The sequence below is a fragment of the Podarcis muralis genome, chromosome 15 (assembly GCF_964188315.1).
Source record: "Podarcis muralis chromosome 15, rPodMur119.hap1.1, whole genome shotgun sequence".
Lineage (NCBI taxonomy): Eukaryota > Metazoa > Chordata > Lepidosauria > Squamata > Lacertidae > Podarcis > Podarcis muralis.
The window spans coordinates 43,104,429-43,123,578 of record NC_135669.1 but is presented as its reverse complement, the minus strand read 5'-3'; the positions used below and the strand labels follow the sequence as shown (position 1 = coordinate 43,123,578).

Sequence of the window (19,150 nt, the reverse complement as noted above, 5' to 3'; positions counted from 1 at the left end):
AAAGCAATCAGCCCTTGTTTATTGGGTGCGCTTGGGCTGTTGACTCAGGCAAGGAGGAGGATGTCCTCTGGCAGGAAAACCAAGCTGGGCTGCTTGCCTCTAGGGCAACACGGCAACTGCTACGCCCTGCGGGAGTGACATGCCTACCTGTGTGTTTTTCTCAAGCTTGAGCCAGGAGTGGCAGGGAGGCAGAGCCCTTGGGGAAGGGCTGTAGCGTAGCGGTCCAGCCCTCGCTTTTCATGCCGAAGGACCCGGCAGCATCTCCGGGTCCTGGAGAGCTGCTGCCAGTCAGTGTAGGCGATAGAATAAGAATATGAATATATATTTTTTAAATTTATACCCCACCCATCTGGTTGGGTTTCTCCAGCCACTCTGGGTGGCTTCCAACAAAATTTTAAAATACAGTAGCCTATTAAACATTAAATCTTCCCTAAGCAGGGCTGCCTTCAGATGTCTTCTAAAAGTCTGGTGGTGGTTGTTCTCTTTGACATCTGGTGGGAGGGCGTTCCACAGGGCGGGTGCCACTACCGAGAAGGCCCTCTGCCTGGTTCCCTGTAACCTCACTTCTCGCAATGAGGGAACCGCCAGAAGGGCCTTGGCGCTCGACCTCAGTGTCTGGGCAGAACAACGGGGGTGGAGAAGTTCCTTCAGGGATACTGGACCGAGGTTGTTTAGGGCTTTCAAGATCAGCACCAACACTTTGAATTGTGCTCGGAAACGTGCTCGGAAGCGATACTGAACTGGATGAACCCTTGCTATTCCAACCCTGAATTCAGAACCTTGAGGACTGGAAACTTGGTTTGTTTTTAGAGGAAGGGCAGTGGCTCAGTGGTAGAGCACCTAGGTTCAATCTCTAGCATCTCTAGGTACGACTGGGAAGGACACCCTGTCTGAAATCCTGGAGAGCTGCTGCTGCCAGTCAGTGTGGACAGTATTGAACTAGATGGATCAGTGGTCTGACTCCCTATGTCGTATGCCAGTTGCTTTCTGTATTGGCCCCAAAGGATAGCAGATAAAAGATTTCCACCAGGGATGCTGCTGCAGTGGATTTTCCGTCTCCAAAGCGGGTTGGACTAGATGCCCTCTAATGTTCTGTCCCGGGGGGTTGCCTCCTGACTGGAGCAACTTGTGCAGAGTTGCGGCAGGCCGCCTCTGCTCTGAGGTCCTCATGCCAGCATGGGGAACGGTCAGAGTGACAATGGAGAAATTATCCCTCTCCCAGCAGAGATGGAGTGGCAGCAGACCAGAGCAGGCACTCTCGCAGAGTTGCAGCAGCTGAGCTCCTCTCTGGGTGCAGCCTTTGGGGCTCTGCCTTAAGTTACTTTTTTTTTTTAGGTGCGTGATTTTGAACATGGTGCTTTACAGGTGAATAGGAACGGTCTGGTTCCCTTTGGCCTCTTGCTAAAGCAACTTCCTGGTGTGTATGTGGGTGTGTGTGTGCGCATTTGTGTCCCCACTGTTTTAGTGCGTCATCCCTCAAAGGGGCTTCCAAGGGCCGGGATCTGTACCGTTTCCGGGGTTCAGTTTGGAGCACAAGGGACACCCCTAGAGTGCTGCCCTCCAGATTATAATTATTCCCATTTATTAAATTGTTGTTATCGCCCTTCATCTGAAGATCGCAGTGAAGTTCACAACGTAAGAATACAAAATGAGAGCTCAAAACACTTAATGGAACAATAACTCCCTTTCATCAAACACATTAGATTGTTTAATTAGCCAAAGACCTGGGAGAGGAGGAATGCTTTTGCCTGGCATCTAAAGGTATGGAGTGAAGGCGCCAGGGGAGCCTCTCTGGGGAGAGCGTTCCACAAGCAGGGAGCCACCACAGAAAAGGCCCCGTTCTCGTGTTGCTGCCACCTGGACTTCTCACAGAGGAGGCACACAAAGAAGGACCCCAGATGATGATATCAGGGTCTGGGGGTGTTCAAAAGGAGAGAGGCGGTCCTTGAGGGATTGCAAGTCCTGAGCCATTTAAAGCTTTATAGGTCAAAACCAGCATTTTGAATTGGACCCAGAAACCAACTGATAGCCAGTGCTGTTGGGCTTTTGTTGCTGTTGTTTAGTCGTTTAGTGCCTCTTCGTGACCCCCTGGACCAGAACACGCCAGGCCCTCCTGTCTTCCACTGCCTCCCGCAGTTTGGTCAAACTCATGCTGGTAGCTTCGAGAACACTGTCCAGCCATCTCATCCTCTGCCGTCCCCTTCTCCTTGTGCCCTCCATCCTTCCCAGCATCAGGGTCTTTTCCAGGGAGTCTTCTCTTCTCATGAGGTGGCCAAAGTATTGGAGCCTCAGCTTCAGGATCTGTCCTTCCAGTGAGCACTCAGGGCTGATTTCCTTCAGAATGGATCGGTTTGATCTTCTTGCAGTCCATGGGCCCAGAAACCAATTGGCAGCCAGTGCTGTTGGGCTAGGTTTGGCCTTATATTCTCAAACCTTCTAGCCCCGGTGAAGCTTCTGAACTGTCTTCTGAGGCAGCCCTACGTAAAATGCATTGCACTAATCCAGCCTAGAGGTTACCAGAGCATAGATGGCAGAAGGAAGATTTCGTGGGACTCCTGGAGTGCAAGTCTGATGCTACTGAAGAACTCTTGCCTAAAAACTTCAGACGACTCATTGCTGATGCTCCTGTATACAGCATCTCCTCTCTGTTGTTTTAAAGAAATAATATTTATTGTTTTTCCAACCATTTAAACACTACAAAAAAAATACAATACAATACAAAAAACACTACATAACACTAACACATTAAACTAACAAAACAGAACAAAAACAAACAAAAACAGTTTAAAACACCGCAAACATTTTCAATATCTTATCTTTCATTCACTTATTTCAACGACCTCCTCACACCTCCCTTTTTGTATTCCACTTCTGTTAATTGTTTCAGCAATTCCTTTCCATCTTCCTCTGTTTTCTATCCTATAATTATCCTAACACATTCTAGCTTTATTTTTTCCTTTAATATTCTATTAATCTATTTATACTTAATTCCTTATAACATTTCTACTGAAGCCATATAACTTCATTCCAACATTCTTCTAACATTCATTAATTTTACAATATTTCTGTAAATAGTCTTTAAACTTTTTCCAGTCTTCTTCCACCGACTCTTCTCCCTGGTCTCGGATCTTGCCAGTCATTTCCGCCAATTCCCTATAGTCCATCAACTTCATCTGCCATTATCCAACACTTCAGTGCTTTCAAGAAGCAGCCATTCTCTCAGCCAGCAAAAAGCAGATGGTTCACAACAAAGTTTAGGGGTCTGGCAGGGCAAATCCACCTCCCTCTTTGGCATCAGTCAATATCTTAAATTTTACTCGAGGCTTCTTGCCCTGCCAAACAAATCTGGAAACATCCCTCTGCCACCTCCTGAAACAATCCATCCCATCCGAAACTTGCAATGTTTGAAACAAAAACAGCATCTCCTCTCTGAGGCCGAGGGGACAGCTTGCAACGCTTTCAGAGCTGCCAGTGCTTCTCTCAGGAAACGGTGGTCTCTGCACCTGCCTCTGAGCAGCGTCCCTGCGGTTTTGCTGCCTCGCCCCCCTCAAAAGGAAGCGAAAGCCTTTTGCCGGCGGTAAAAGCAGAAACGAGCTCCTGGAGGGCCGGGAAGGATGCTGTCTCATTTATCAAAACGATGATTATTATCTATTGCTTTTTTCAGATAAAAAAAGAAAAGAAAGCAACTTGCAAGAAACGTCTATTAAAAGCAAGTGTAAAAAGCAGTGTAAAACACACTATAAGAACATAAGAAGCGCCTGCTGGATCAGGCCGGTTTCCCACCTGTTCCAGCCTCCTGTTTCCACAGTGGCTAAATAATAATAATAATAATAATAATAATAATAATAATAATAATAATTTATTATTTGTACCCCGCCCATCTGGCTGGGTCTCCCCAGCCACTCTGGGAAGCTTCCAACAAAGATTAAAAATACATTAAAATGTCACACATTAAAAACTTCCCTGAACATCAGTCCCTAAGAACCTAGGAACCTAGATAGACTGTCTCTGGGCATGGAGGTTCCATCAGAGGAGCTCTGTTGCTGGATCAGGCCAGTGGCCCATCTAGGCCAGCATCCTGTTCTCACAGAGGCACTGAAGGAAAGCCGACAAGCAGCCCTCTCCCCTCCTGAGGTTTCCAGGAACTGGGATTCATTCTGTTATGGATTATTGTGTTTTTATCTTGCAAACCGCCCTGTGATCTCCAGCCACTCTCCCCTCCTGCTCGTCGCCTTCGATAGCCCTCTCTTCCATGAAGTTGCCCATTTTAGTTTGGGGCCACCACAGTCTCCCACGGGAGCGAGTAATAGACATATATCAAAAAACAGATCCGACAGCCCCAGCCCATCAGAAACTCCCAAGATGGTGCGGAGAAGGGCCAGTGAAGGGTGTAGCCTGGGGGGGAGGAAGGGAGTCCCAGGGGCCTCACAGAGGGGCCTTAAGGTCCGCACTTGGCCCTGGGCCCAAGGCAGCTCAGAGACCCGCAAAAGTCTCGTGTCAAGTTTCAAGTTGTTGGTTTTTTAAAAAGTGTTATTTAGAGCATGCAAAGTTCCTGGGCACACATTTTTTGCGTGTTTGGCCTAGGAGCCAAAGCTAGAAACTGGAAAAAAAGAGAACAGCAACCTTAAAAAATAATAAGTTTTAAAAACAGGGTTTAAATGCATGATGGGGATATGTTTTGGCTGGTTCTTCGTAGCCTGGACTTTCAGAGAAACCTAGCCCCCACTTCTTTTGGAAAGCACAGACTCCTTTTTGGTGGCAATGTGACAGGCATCCATTCAACTGGTGAATGGCTCCCTTTTTCTCCCTGGAGAAGGCTGGACCCATCTAAAAACTATTGCATGGATCCCTTTGGGCCACAAGGTGGCGGCCTGGAGCTTGTGAAGGGCAGAGAGGCCAGAGAGCTTCTCAAAACTAACAATATATAATTTTACCGGACTGGACCTGTCCTTGGTGGCTTCCATTTCTGCGTTCTCGTTCCCCCACCAGTAATTGCCTGGGCTTTGGGGACTTTGTGGTAAAGAAGGGAAGGAGAGGATGGACTCTCTCTCTCTCTGTGTGTGCATTTTCTCGGTTCTTATTTTATTAGAGGTTTGCCGTCCATCGATTAGCTGTCTCTCCCCCTCTGCCTTTGCCGCAGCAATAAGAGTTTTGTCTTGGCCCTAGAACTGACCTCTGAAAGGCAGAAGGCAGAGCTGAAGTGGAAAGCCTCCTGAGCATGCACAGAGGGTGTTTAATAATAATAATAATAATAATAATAATAATAATAATAATAATAATATGGGCGGCTTCCATAGAAACCAAAAATACACTAAAATATACACTAAAATATCACAGATTAAAAACTTCCCTGAACAGGAAGAGAGAGCCAGGGTTAGAAATCTCCACCTGGCTGGCCCCTCCAGCCTTCTTAAACAGGTAAACAGAAGAACTTATTTTTGCATTTGTACCCCAGGAGTACGTGGTTCATCCCCTTCCACAGTTAATCCTTACAACGACCCTGCAAGGTAGGTGAAGAGGCTGCGACTGACCCCAGGCTCACTCAGTGAGCTTTGTGACTGAATGGGGATTCGAACCCTGATATCCCAGGTGCCGGTGCGGAACTCTTAACCACTACACCACACTGGCTTCCTATTGTACTTCTCTTATAGGGCAGCTGTATAAATTAAGTAGGTAAATAAATACAGCGGCACCTTGGTTCTCAAACTTAATCCTTTCCGGAAGTCCGTTCCAAAACCAAAGCGTTCCAAAACCAAGGCGTGCTTTCCCATAGAAAGTCATGCAAAATGGATTAATCAGTTCCAGACTTTTAAAAACAACCCCTAAAACAAAAACTTAACATGAATTTTACTATATTAACGAGACCATGGATCCATAAAATGAAAGCAATAAACAGTGTACTGCAGTCACACAATCAATCAATCAGTGGCTGAACTGGGTTCCACAAAGTCACAAAAACAAAACAAAAATAACAAAATCAGACAGACCTCAGCGTAAAACTCAAAATGGAAGTGTGGCATTCACATCAGTAGCGTAAAACTCAAAACAGAGTATGTTTGGCTTCCGGGAAAAAATTGGCAAACCAGAACACTTACTTCTGGGTTTGCAGTGTTTGGGTTCCAAGTTGTTTGAGTACCAAGGCGTTTGAGAACCAAGGTACCACTGTATGGGGAAAGCAAAATGTCACTTGGATGAAACCTGGGACCTTCTGCATACAAAACAGGGTTCGCACCCTGAGCTATGGCTCCTCCCCTAAAAGTAAAGCCAAGATTCCAGTCCTCATGGTTCTGAATCAATGGCTGAACAGGAAATGCTGTTGGTCCTTCTAGCTCGGTACTAGCAGCACTGACTGGCAGCATCCTTCCAGGGTTTCAGGAGGAGCCCTTCCCAGCCCTGCTTGGCATGCAAAGCTGCCACGGCTTTTCGCTCCCGTCCTTTTGCACTGACGTGAGTGGGCAAAGGAAGAAATCCGCCTTCTATCTGGAGTCAAGCCAGAGCCCATCTTGTCTGATGCTGCTTTCCCTACAGAGATAAAATTGGGTTCCTGCTGCTGGCGTAGGACGGGGCTGTAGCTTGGTGGTCAAGCCCATCCTTTGCAAGCAGAAGAGCCTCCGTCCAGGTCCCAGGCTGGCTCACTAAATCTGAAAAGTCCATAAAAGCAATTTGAAGCAGCACAGCAAAACGGCCTTCGCCAAGCTGACGCCCCCCAGATGTTTTGAACTACAACTCCCAAGCCATCTGGAGGGTATCAGTTTGGCAGAAGCTTCAGGAACATAATTGCAGGTTGGCATTTTTGCGTTTAACTTCACGATGCCCCCGGCTGGGAGTAGCTGCTCTCCTTAAAGTGTGGATGAATTTTATTTCTTTTATTTTATCAAACATGTATACCACTTAATTGTAAATAAATAAAACCCCCAAACCCAGCAACCTCAAAGCAGTTTGTGAAAAGAATAAAGCAATGAAATTATTAGCTTAGAAAAGCAGTTAAAAGCAACCATTAAGCCTATGGGGGCTTGTAGAATGTTGATGTGCTTTTTAATCTGTTTTTGGTTTATTCCTCTTTTTAAAGTTTCAAGGTGATCTTGCAGATAAACTGGTCCTAGGCTGTTAAGAGCCTTATATCCCAACGGGAACACTTTGGACTTGGACTAGTCCAGGTCTCTGAGCAGAGCTGTGATATGCTGACAGGCCTCACTCTATTATTATTATTTATTATTATTTTATTATTTACTAATTTATTCAATTCATTAGTCTCTGGACCCCTGAGGAGCCTGCAAGCATCTTCCAAAAATGCGGAAATTGGGGAAATAAACTTATGTACCCCATCTCAGTCGGTAGAGCCTGAGGCTCTTCATCTCAAGGTTGTGGGTTCGAGCCCCACATTGGGCAAAAGGTTCCTGCATTTCAGCGGGTTGGACTAAATGACCCTTGAGGTCCCCTCCAATTCTATGATAGAGCTTCCTGGATTATATTGGGCCAGTTGCGTGCTGTCTCCTCCCTCTCAACTTGGTCTTCCTCGGAGGGTTGTCGTGAAGATAAATTTTTTTGGGGGGGGGGGGACACATCCCTGCCTGCCACCTTGAGTGCCTTGCAGTCAACTGATGGGCATGTCAGAATTAACCCCCGAAAAGGAATGAAAGCGGATGAATGTGTGAATCTGCCTTTATTTCTGTCGTTTCTTGAGGATGAGGGTGGCGTTTGTGTGTGTTTGTGTACAGGCAACCACCACCACCACCACCATCATCACTTTTAATTTGTATACAGTGGTACCTCGGGTTATATACGCTTCAGGTTACAGACTCCGCTAACCCAGAAATTGTGCTTCAGGTTAAGAACTTTGCTTCAGGATGAGAACAGAAATCGGGCTCCCACGGAGCGGCGGCAGCAGGAGGCCCCATTAGCTAAAGTGGTGCTTCAGGTTAAGAACAGTTTCAGGTTAAGAACGGACCTCCGGAACGAATTAAGTACTTAACCCGAGGTACCACTGTACCGCCTTTCTGTCTTACAATACTCAAGCTGAAGAAACAAAGAATGTACAGTTTATAACAATCTACAGTGGTACCTTGGGTTAAGTACTTAATTCATTCTGGAGGTCCGTTCTTAACCTGAAACTGTTCAGCTATTGATTCATTCATGTCCGTTCTTAACCTGAAACTGTTCTTAACCTGAAGCACCACTTTAGCTAATGGGGCCTCCTGCTGCCGCCGTGCCGCCGGAGCACAATTTCTGTTCTCATCCTGAAGCAAAGTTCTTAACCCGAGGTAATATTTCTGGGTTAGCGGAGTCTGTAACCTGAAGCGTCTGTAACCCGAGGTACCACTGTAACGCAATACAAAAATGTGATAGCAAAACAGCTTTAAAATAAGCAATCTACATTCAACTATCATTAGAATAGTATACAATAATAATATCAGCATATAAAAATGAAACAGAAACCCTCTCTTAACAATTACAATAAATAATTTCGAAACTGCAATCAATGAAACAGCGGCAAGCCACGGCGCATAAAATAATACAATACAAATTGAGAAGCAGAGACTGGAGGGTGGGGCACGGCAGGTGGAAGAAGAGAGAGAGTAAAGACACTGTCCTGATCCGTCTCCTCTGTGCAGGCATCTTTGGGTGCTAATTATGGCACGTTCTCCCCCCCCCCCGCCTTTTCCCAACCTCTGCTGTGATTCATTCCCACCCCTCCCTCGTGACTCACATGGCGGGTGTCGAGAGGCACTGCCAGTCAGGGAGTGAGGTGGCAGAGGAGTGGGGTGGGGGAGAGAGATCACTCTTGGGAGAGTCAGGGAGCCGGCAGTTTTCATAGAATTGTAGAGTCGGAAGGGACCCCTTGGGGTCATCTAGTCCAACCCCCCGCAATGCAGGAATCTCGACTCAAGCATCCAGGACAATCCAACCTGCGCTTAAAAACCTCCAAGGAGAGAGAGTCCACAACCTCCTGAGGGAGTCCATGCCGCTGTCAAACTGCTCTTATTGTCAGAAAGTTCTTCCTGGCAATAAGTCGGAATCTCCTTTCTTGTCACGTGAAGCCATGGGTTCGAGTCCCGCCCTCCAGGAGGAAACAAGCTTGGTGGATCCAAATCTTTTGCCGTTCTCCCTTATCGCCTGGTTTCGGATCCGCATTTTTGGATGCCCCCTGCCCCCCCAAGGATCAGGGTGCCGTTGGGTAGATCTATTCCAATAATAATAATCCCTTTTTTATTATAATTTTTATTAGTTTTCTGATATTGTAAAATCCTAATATTTTGCCATTCTCAAACGTCGTTTGGCATGAAATCTTTTGATAAAGGGTGGTATAGAAATTGAATAAATACTAATACAGTGGCACCTCGGGTTACATACGCTTCAGGTTACAGACTCCACTAACCCAGAAATATTACCTTGGGTTAAGAACTTTGCTTCAGGATGAGAACAGAAATCGGGCTCCGGCTGCACGGCGACAGCAGCAGGAGGCCCCATTAGCGAAAGTGGCACTTCAGGTTAAGAACAGTTTCAGGTTAAGAACGGACCTCCGGAACGAATTACGTACTTAACCCGAGGTACCACTATAATAATATAATAATAATTTATAGATCTATGTTATTTATTATTACTTATATATTGCAATTGCATCCCTGTTTTCCTCGAAGGAGCGCAAGGTGGCATTTGGTCTCCCTCCTCCCCATTTGGTCCTCTCAACAACCCTGTAAGGTCGGTTAGGCTGCGAAGAATAGGGACTGACCTGAGGCCACATCCAGTGAGCTCCATGGCTAAGCGGGGATTTGAATCCTGGTCTCCTGGGTCCTAGTCCAGGACTCTAACCACTACACCACACTGACTCCGGTTCTCTCCCCAAGCCTTGCAACCCAAAGCTGCTCTGTCGAGGTGTGCTGGTTTGATCACTTGCTCTGGTATAATAATATCCTCTAAATCTGACTTTGCCATTTCAAGGGGACAATGCTGTGTGTGTGTGTGTGTGTGTGTGTGTGTGTGTGTTATTTTTAATCTTTGTTTTAATGTATTTTTAATCTTTGTTGGAAGCCGCCCAGAGTGGCTGGGGAAACCCAGCCAGATGGGTGGGGTACGAATAAATTATTATTATATTATTATTATTATTTATTTTATTTTATTTTATTGTTTTGAAAAGGGAGTCAGTGTTCCACGACTGTTGGGGTTCCTGCCTGCCTGCCTTTTTATCTTTGGATAAGCATTTGTGTGGGCTTGTAGGAAAAGCTCCTTGGCTGGTGAGCAGCCCATGATAGTGATGCTTGAACTCCCCAGGAACAGGGGTCACCAACCAGGTGCCCACGGGCGCTGTGGCGCCCATGAGGGCTTCCCTGGGAGCTCCTGGGCAGGTGTTCCAACTCTTGAGCTTTCATAGGAAAAGGAGGGGAAAGTTGCTAGTCCTAGTGCAAGGATCCCAGAAAAAGCTTTTCCTTCCTTGGAGGTTTTTAATCAGAGGTTGGCATGGCCCTCTGTCGGGGATGCTTGGGTTGAGATTCCTGCATTTCAGAGGGTTGGAATGGATGACCACCAGGGGTCCCTTTCCAACTCTACCGTAATTCTGCGATTCTATCCTTGCTGCAAATATCCTGCTGGTATTCCCCGAGACGTCTGCCTGGGTGGGAGATGGGGAGGCAAAGGTGGGGGGGGGGGAGCAGCCCCATGCCGGCGCTTTGCCTCCAGCGCGGACCGGCCGACAGCGCTCTCGTCAAGGGCAGCCTCCGCGCCGCAACGCTTGGCCGACACTGTGACATATTGGGGTTGATGGCTCCCTGGCGCTTGCGTTTCCTTGGGCTAAACGTAGAGATGGGGGTGGGGGGGGGAGAGAGCGGAGCCGACCTTCTCCTGGCTCCTGGTCTGTTGCCACGGCGGGTGTGGCGTCTCCATGTTGAACGGCGAAAGCTGCTTACGCCAGGGTTCGCTGAATCGGTCCCATCAAGGCCAGTGTGGTCTGCTCTGACCGGCAGCTGCTCTCCGGGGCCCCAAACAGAGACGCCCTTACTGGAGACCCTTGTCTAGGTGGAGATCAAAGTTGGGGGCCTTCTGCATGCCAAACAGCTGCCCTGGGTGCCAGATTCTGTTCTCCGCCCACCAGGGGAGAGAAAACATGGATGGCTTGGGAAAGGCAGAAATGCGGTTTGGTATTCTGGTGTTTTAAAAATTCATTTTAATTTTAAATGAGTTCAGGGTGGTATGTATGTGGTCTTTCTCCTCTCCTTATTTGATTCTCACAACATCCTTGTGAGGTAGGTTAGGCTGAGAGTCTGTGACAGGCCCAAAGCCACACACCCTCTGATAGTTTCATGGCCGAGTGGGGAATTCGAACCCAGGCCTCCCAGGGCCTAGCCTGATGCTCTAACCTCTACACCACACTGGCGTTGAGACCCCGCTGGGCTGCATCAGGCCGCAGCTCCATAGCAGGGCATGCAGAAGGTCCCAGGTTCAATTAAGTCTGTATGGACACCATAGATTTAAAGCACAAACCTAGCCAGCATCTTAAAAAGCAGAGACATCACCTTGCCAACAAAGGTCCGTATAGTTAAAGCCATGGTTTTCCCAGTAGTGATGTATGGAAGTGAGAGCTGGACCATAAAGAAGGCTGATCGCCAAAGAATGGATGCTTTTGAATTCTGGTGCTGGGGGAGACTCTTGAGAGTCCCATGGACTGCAAGAAGATCAAACCTCTCCATTCTGAAGGAAATCAGCCCTGAGTGCTCACTGGAAGGACAGATCCTGAAGCTGAGGCTCCAAGGCTTTGGCCACCTCATGAGAAGAGAAGACTCCCTGGAGAAGACACTGATGTTGGGAAAGATGGAGGGCACAAGGACAAGGGGACAACAGAGGACGAGATGGTGGGACAGTGTTCTCGCAGCTACCAGCATGAGTTTGACCAAACTGGGGGAGGCAGTGGAAGACAGGAGTGCCTGGCGTGCTCTGGTCCAGGGGGTCACGAAGAGGCGGACACGACTAAACGACTAAACAACAACAACGACGTCCTCACCCTAAGGAATCCTGGGAACTGTGGTTCAAGGGTGCTGAGACTGTACTCAGCCATTAAGGCCAGAGGCCAGGGGTGATGGGAGTTATAGTTCATCCACATCTGCACCCACAGGGTTCCCTGCCATGTAGCCAAGGAGTTTGTTCAGCAAAGTGGATTTTCTTCACCGAAAGCTGGGATGAGGAACCCTGGCCATTTTCCGAGGACTTGACAGACTCCAGCTCCCATCTGCCCTGTGAGCCAGGATGGTCCGCAGCCAGAGAGGATGATGGGAGTTGTAGTTCAGGAGCATCAGGACGGCCACAGAACGGCTACTCCTGCTACCCATCAGGATAGCTCAGGCGGAGAACACCTGGGTTTCACTATACATGGTGGAGCCTCCAGAGATAGAGGCAGTCTACCTCTGAGCTCCACATGTTGGGGATGAGCTCCAAGGGAGAGTTTGCTGCTTTTCTGCCTGAGGCAGTGAGTTTTCCTCAGCCCAACCTTGGGATGCCTTCAGGGATCAAACCTGGAACCTTCTGCATGCAAAGCAGGTCTTATCCTTCTCCAAAGTGCAAGTTAAGATTCTAGCCCTCATGATTCTGAATACAGGGTTGAAATAGGAGCAGAGGAAGCTGTCTTCTACGGAGTCATATTTCAGGGTTGCCTACTCTGGCTGGCAGCGGCTCCCTGGGGTTAGAGGGAGGTCTCTTAGGCCCACTGGGAGCTGATGCTGGAACCTTCTTCATGCAAAGTAGCTGCTCTCCCACTCAACTCCCCGGAAAAATAAAATAAAAATCTAGTCTTCAAAGTTCTCAATTAAGGCTGGGTTTCAGTAGACTGAGGCAATGGTCCATCTAGCTCAGTATTGTCAGCCTTGACTGGCAGCGTCTCTCCAGAGTCTGTGACAGGGTTCTGCCCCAGCGGCTCTTCCCCTCGAATCATGACGCTAGTCCTCATGATTTGAAATAAAAAGACAGAGGAAGCTGTTTTCTACCGCATTAACTTGCTGGTCCATGTGGCTCAGCACTGCCTACACTGGCTGGCAGCAGCTCTCCAGGGGTTTTAGGAAGGGACGTCCCCAGCCCTACCTGGAGCTGCTGTTGGGACCTGAACCCGGGACCCTCTGCACGCAATGCTGATGTTCTAACCACTTGGCTGCAGCCCACCCCCGAAGATGCATCTCCCTCCAGAGGGGGCGAGAGCCTGATACTGCCTGCCTGCCTCTCTCTCTCTGTGTGTGTGTCTCCCTTTTCCCCAGACACCCTCCGCAGGGCACTGGCGGCTCCCCTCCCTCCCTCCCCCCTCCCCATCTTCTGCCTCCATCTCCCTCCCTTGCGTAAGGGAGCATTGGGGGAGCACTTGTGCGCTCGCCATTGGTGGGCAGGGCTCTCCCTCCCCCTCAAACCCTGGGAAGAAAGTTGCCTTCTCTCTGTTCCCCCCACCCAACACAACACCTCCCTACCCCACCTCCCAACACACACACACACACACACACACACACACACACACACACACACACACTGGGCTGTCACATCTCCAGCGCCACCCCTGCCAGCGAGCATGTGAGCTCCATCCTGACTGCCTCCCTTTTCATCCTCTCATCCTCTCCCTCCCTGGCAGCTTCCTGAACGCCTTCCACCTTTTTTTCCGCGGCTCGGTGCTCTCCCCGAAGCTGCGCTGTTTATCTCTGTGTGCGTTTCTTATCTCTCCCCCAGTTTTTATTTTAAAGAACCCAGCTTCCAAATCGCACCCCTCTTCCCGGCGTCGTGCGCCTCCACATTTCGGCTCCCCAACTCCCCTCCCCAACCCCTCTCCCTTTGTTTAGAGATGCTCTCCTGCCCGGGGATTTGATGATTCTCCCGGCAACATCATCACCATCATCGCTGAATTAGGATGGAGCCCTTGAGCCAGCGGGGACCTCCGCGCCTCTCCTGGATCGACACCCTCTATAGCAGTACGTGCCTTGCGCTCTTCGTGCCTCGCCCCCCCCCCAATCTTTTGGGGAGCGTGTGTGTGTATGGGGGTGGAGAGAGAGGAAACGGGGGTCTTCTCGCTTGCCCATGGGTACCAGCTTTCGTTGGCGTTCTGTGTCGTCGGCAGGCGGGTTGGCATTTGGGCTCTCCCTCGCCTCTTAAGAGTGGGGGGTGGGAGACTGTGTGTGCACACCAGCAAAACCATTGCCCTCCCTCATCTCCCCCCCCCCCACCCCATTTTGCTACCCAACATTTCTGATTTGCATGCGCCGTGTCTGGCCTCGTAAAATACCTGCTTTGGCAAGTCTGGAGCGGGTTACATAAACCCGCCAGGGCTGTTGATACCCTGATGTGGCAAAGGAGGGAGGGAAAAGGAGAAAGAGGATGCAAAATTGGGGTGGGGTGACCATCCACTGAGATCCCCCCCCCAAAAAAAGAGAAAAACCTGTGGGTTTTACTTCCAGTTGAATCTCTCTGAAATTAATGCCCCCTTAAAATGCAGCTTGATTTTACACCAACATCCCCCTTGTGAGTTTGCTTCACACTTCTGACACCCTCGTTTGAGCTGCTTGGCCTTTTCGTTCCCCTAACCTCCCCCCAACTTCCTTGGGGACCCCTCTGCCTGCCCCGGACTGTGATGTAAAGAAATTTGGAAAGGGGGGGGGGGTGTTGGTGAGCAGGCGAGATCAGCACAGCAGGTGTGATCTGCTTACACAACTGAGCTTGACTTTCTCTTCCTGGCTCCCTGCATCCAGCCTCCATCTTTCCCTCCTTGCTTTTGGGGTTTCAGCCTTGGAACATCCTCTGTTTCCCCCAAAACCACATTTTGGGGGGTCTGAAGCATTTTTTTGGGTGCAGAGCCAGCTGGCAGAGCAGGGCAGGCGACGCCAGAAGCCAGACGTGAGATGAATTCTGATCCTTGAGACTTTTCAGAAATCTTATCAATAACAGGGTTTATATAGCGGCCCCTAGGCATTCAAAAGTGTGCCACCCTTTCACAACAAACCTGCCAGGTAGGTTAGAGTAGTATTATCCCCCATACTGCAGATGAGGAGACTGAGGCCAATTCAATACGGACGGAATTCATGCCAGAGGAAAGATTTGATTGGCGGGGGCTCCCTGTTAGGAAATTAGCCGCCATGCTAATCCAAGACATCTTCCCAAGAGCCAGTGTGATAGTTAAGTTTCTTGAGGTAGGACAGGGCAGAGATCCAGGTTCGAATCCCAGCTCAGCTGTTGAATCTCACTTAGTGTGCCTTTGGGGCAGTTTATCAGCTTAGTCTACCTTGCAGGGTGGTTGTACGACAGGTTAGGATGAGAGAGAGTACAGTATATACCACTGCAGCTTTCTTGGAGGGAGGCTGGGATGATAATGTAACAAATGTAATTTAAAAAATAAATAAATTGGCAGGTTTGTAATAGAAATAGTTCCTCTGGACATATGCAAAGTGCCTTTCTTCCCCAGGCTCAAGGGCTTGTGATTAAAGCAGAAAGATTTAGGATGGTGGAGCTGATGTGATGCTCAAAACCAAACCTCTTTCTTCCCCATTGAACTGGACCTCAGTCTCTTCCCCACCCCTGAAAATTCAGAATTGTGGTTGATAATAAGGGTTTGGAAAACAGACCTGGCTCCAGCAGAGTGTTTTATAAATGTGCAAATCTACATTATGCTCAGACATTTTGGGTTCGCGTTGTGCTTTGGCGTTTGGGAAGTCTCAGGTGTGATAAAAGTCTTGCTGGTTTTAAGGGTTAAGGGAGCCGTCTACATTTTTAATGAAACACAAAATGAAATCAACAACAACAACAACATTTTAAAAGCAGGCTCCTCTCCTCTGCTTCATTAACTCAGCTTCTCTGTTGCCCAAGTAACCGAAGTTCTTTGAGTGGTTATTCTTCTGTGCTGTTAAGCATATATTTATATATGTATCTCCTATTTCACGCATGCTTTGTTGTACTTGACTACAAGGCCCATCTACTCCAACCCCCTTGCAATGCAGAAATCTCTTTGCCCTGAGATCAAGAGTCTGTCTACTCCTCCTTAAAGCTGGTGGCCAACACTGTTTCCTGTGGCAGTGAGTTCCACAGTTCAGATCAGTGCTAAATCCTTCCTTTTCTCAGTGCTGAACCTCCCACCATTCACCTTCATTATTATTAATTTAATTATAATTTAATAATAGTATTTCTATACTGCTCTTCATCTGAAGATCACAGGGTGGTTAACAGTATATAAATAAAAACGATATCCCCACCCAGACGCTCACAGTTTAAAAGGCCATAGATTGGCTAATGAAACTAAGGCCTGGGAGAAGAGGAATGTTTTTGCCCGGTGTCTAAAGATATGCAACGAAGGCACCAGATGGGCTTCCCTGGGGAGAGCGATCCATGTTCATAAAAGTGTTTCTATACCACAGAATTTAGCACTGCAGGCACCTAAGAGATGAAAGAGAAGGAGGATTCTGTCTTGACAATCAAATTTATATTTAATGGCCAGTTGCAATCTTCTCTTCCCAAGCTTTAATGGCACCTATCTTGGCTTAAGCTAAACCAGTTTTCTGGTTCAGACCTTACATGGAACTGGAAGATATCTGCGCTAAAATCAGAAGTGGGGTAGAGGAGAAAGCACACGGGAACAAGGCTTAATCCTGGTCCGATAAACTGTTTGCACCGCACTATCGAGATGCCTGACTCTGGCCTAGGACAGAAATGCAGCCAATCAGTTAGGTAGCTTCTAAGCCGTTTACAAGTATAAAAGTGACTGCAAAATTGAGATATAAACACCCACCATAAAGCAATTCCACCAAACATTTTTTTTAAAGTATCCACAATTAAAGTGTGGAATAAACACGCACACAGCACAACAAATAAAACCGGTCAAAACAGCAATTAGAAACAGGAGTTTCAGGTCAGGAGATTCAAACAGCTGCATCTTTCCCTGCGGTTTCATTGACAGACTGGCATGTGGGAGGCCCGATTTTTAAATTCTTCCCTTGCCATTGACTCACAGGAGAGCTTTTCCCAGGCCGGGAGGGTGGAGAGGTGTTTGTGTGTGTTTTGCATACAGGTGTTGTTCATATTGGCGCTTAAAAACTGTAGAGAGAGATACTTTTAGGTATAAATAAAAGACATTTTGGGAATTGTAGTTCTGGGAGGAGTATAGGGGTCTCCTACCAACTCTGGGCACCCCAAACAAGCTACAGCTCCCAGGATTCTTTGGGGAAAACGGGGACTATTCAAAGTGCAGATGGGGCCCATGCCGGAGTAATAGTATGAAAGCCATAGCTGGAAACTTAGGCTGAGGGCGAGTAGTAAATAATAATATTTGTTGCTTGCAGCAGGTTAGACTGGATGTCCGTCCCAACGCTACAGTTCTGTGGTTCCGATAATAGCAAAAAGAATAATTCCTGCCACCTTTTAGACCACAAATGAACCACAGAAGAGGCCCTCTATCTTGTTGTGCTCTGACACACACACAAACACCGGCAACATCTCCTGTGGGAGGTACTTGGAGGAAGGGCCTCTGATGGGCATCCAAGCAGGTGTGTCTCTTCCTGGCTCAGAGTTCATGCTCTTCACCCTCACCCCAGACCCACTGGTCTGGCTGAAGCGCCTGTCCTGTTTTCGACGGCAGTTACTCCTGACAATCCGTTGTTTTAACGTTTGACTTGGCTGGTGGCAACTTCAGCCTCCCTGCTTGTTACGAAACAGGACATTAGAGAGGTTTTTTAAGCGGGGATTTGCTTTTTTGCTGTTGCTTTGGAGTGGCAGGGAATGGATATCGATGTGGAAGGAAATCGGAGGGAGGAGTGTGAGGTCTGTTGCTTCTCCCTGTAGATCTGACGTTGTGTTTTAAGGAGGGATGAGGAGCTGGTGGCCCTCCAGAAATCAAGAAGGGCAGAAAAGCCTGGGTGCTGGATCAGGTCTAGCCCAGCATCCTGTTCTCACGGTGGCTAACCCAGTGCAGGATTTGACTATGTACTGCCACCACTGATGGCAAGTGAAGTCCTGTGGTGAGTGAGGGCAGTGGGCGTTAGAAGAGCTTGGCTGCAAAGATCAGGCACTGACCGGTGGAGATGGACCATGGCTTTATCTAGCTCCACGAATTTGTCTAAACCACTAAATTGGTTGAGCATCACTAACTCTTGTGGAATACAGCTCCCATCATCGTTGCGCATGGGCCATGCGGGAGCATGTAGAGTCCTGCACAACTCTTCCCCAATGGTGACTTTAAGGAACAGTTCCTTATTTAATACGGTTTAGTACTCAGTGGTACAAAATAAGGAACCGTTTCCCTGAAACAAGGAAGAGATGGGTAAGCAATGTTTTCCACTGCTCTCAAATTTATTATTATTTAATTAAATTTTTATACAGTGGCACCTCAGGTTACATATGCTTCAGGTTACATACGCTTCAGGTTACAGACTCCGCTAACCCAGAAATAGTGCTTCAGGTTAAGAACTTTGCTTCAGGATGAGAATAGAAATCGCGAGGTGGCGTGGCAGCAGCAGCAGGCCCCATTAGCTAAAGTGGTGCTTCAGGTTAAGAACAGTTTCAGGTTAAGAACGAACCTCCGGAACGAATTAAGTACTTAACCTGAGGTACCACTGTACTGCCCTTCAACCACAGATCTTAGGGTGGTGGCACATTCTGCCTCTGGCTTGACCTCACCGATTGACCTTGAGCGGACCTCCCTCTCTGCCCTTTTTCTGCCATATGCCGGTAAAACCCCCCACCAGCCTACCTTTATATATCTGTGATGTGCTTTGTGCACCCTGTAGCAGGGCTAGGCAGAGCGATGCTCTCCAGCTTCTGTGCACTACAACTCCCACCAGCTCCAACCAGGATGGCGAGTAGCCGGGGACGATGGGAGTTGTAGTCCAAAATATTTGTCTGGTATCATATTGGCTGATCCTGCTAAGTATTAACTCCATCATCAAGAAACGCCTTCAGTGGCAGATTCCCTTTTCTTTTAAGCATTTTGCTGTCATAATGAGGACTGGTACCTTTAAAAAATGTGCATCAGAAAAAGCAGCAGTGTGGTGGAGTTATGGGGAGCAAAAACCCCTGATTTGTGGCCATCAAATGGCCTGTGACCAACATAACACATGCTTTTCTCTTTTTTTGTATGCATAAATGAATACAGATATTGCTTGTGTGGATGTGCTGAAGGATAAGCATTCTTCTTAACCTGGTTTCGAGGCAAGTT

General features: G+C 48.0%; 1 protein-coding gene across 2 annotated transcripts in view; it reads left to right on the top strand.

Moving 5' to 3' along the window:
• Positions 1-19,150, top strand: part of ABR (ABR activator of RhoGEF and GTPase) — a 118,015-nt gene that overhangs the window by 9,377 nt on the left and 89,488 nt on the right. The window contains exon 1 of one of the 2 annotated variants that reach the window (XM_028707588.2): positions 13,523-13,928. The exons of the other annotated variant lie outside the window; for it this stretch is intronic. Coding sequence (XP_028563421.2) covers positions 13,868-13,928 — 61 coding nt within the window. The 5' untranslated portion in view covers positions 13,523-13,867. Of the gene's footprint in view, positions 1-13,522; positions 13,929-19,150 lie in introns of those variants that run through there. 2 annotated transcript variants of the gene reach the window in all.